General features: G+C 70.0%; 1 protein-coding gene across 1 annotated transcript in view; it reads left to right on the forward strand.

The window, feature by feature from the left end:
- Positions 1-477, forward strand: part of IL15RA (interleukin 15 receptor, alpha) — a 50,088-nt gene that overhangs the window by 728 nt on the left and 48,883 nt on the right. Inside the window, 1 exon segment of the mRNA XM_011957082.1 lies at positions 16-264. Coding sequence (XP_011812472.1) covers positions 16-264 — 249 coding nt within the window.

Consider the following 477-nt stretch of genomic DNA (forward strand, 5'->3'; position numbering starts at 1 on the left):
CCGGCACTCACCCAGGCCGGCAGCTCGCTCGGAACCGAGCGCAGGGCCCCGGAGGGAGACCAGGAAAGTCGAAGGCGGAGCAGCTGGAGGCGACCCGCGCGGGGCAAGGTCGAGTGGATCCGAGCCGCAGAGGGGTCTGGAGAGAGTCTGCTGTCTGATGACTTTGCCCACTCTCTCCGCAGTGGGGACACCAGACCGAGTGCACACTGGAGGTCCCGGAGCACGAGGAGCGCGGAGGACCGGGAGGTTCCCGGGCTTGCGTGGGTAAAGTCCTTGGTCCCCACCGAGCACGGCCCGTGCGTCCCGGGGACAGGGGTGGCTATGCGGGGCCGCGGCGGTCCGCAGGGCTCCTTCGCCAGCAGGGGTGGGGACGCTGAGTCACGGATCTGTCACCGCTCTGCACCTCTCGGAACCCTCGGGGGCCAAAGCAAAAGCGAAAGCGACTGCGCCTGGCGGGGCCGCAGGTCCCAGAGCCGC

Source organism: Colobus angolensis, unplaced genomic scaffold (genome assembly GCF_000951035.1).
Source record: "Colobus angolensis palliatus isolate OR3802 unplaced genomic scaffold, Cang.pa_1.0 Scaffold432, whole genome shotgun sequence".
Classification (NCBI taxonomy): domain Eukaryota; kingdom Metazoa; phylum Chordata; class Mammalia; order Primates; family Cercopithecidae; genus Colobus; species Colobus angolensis.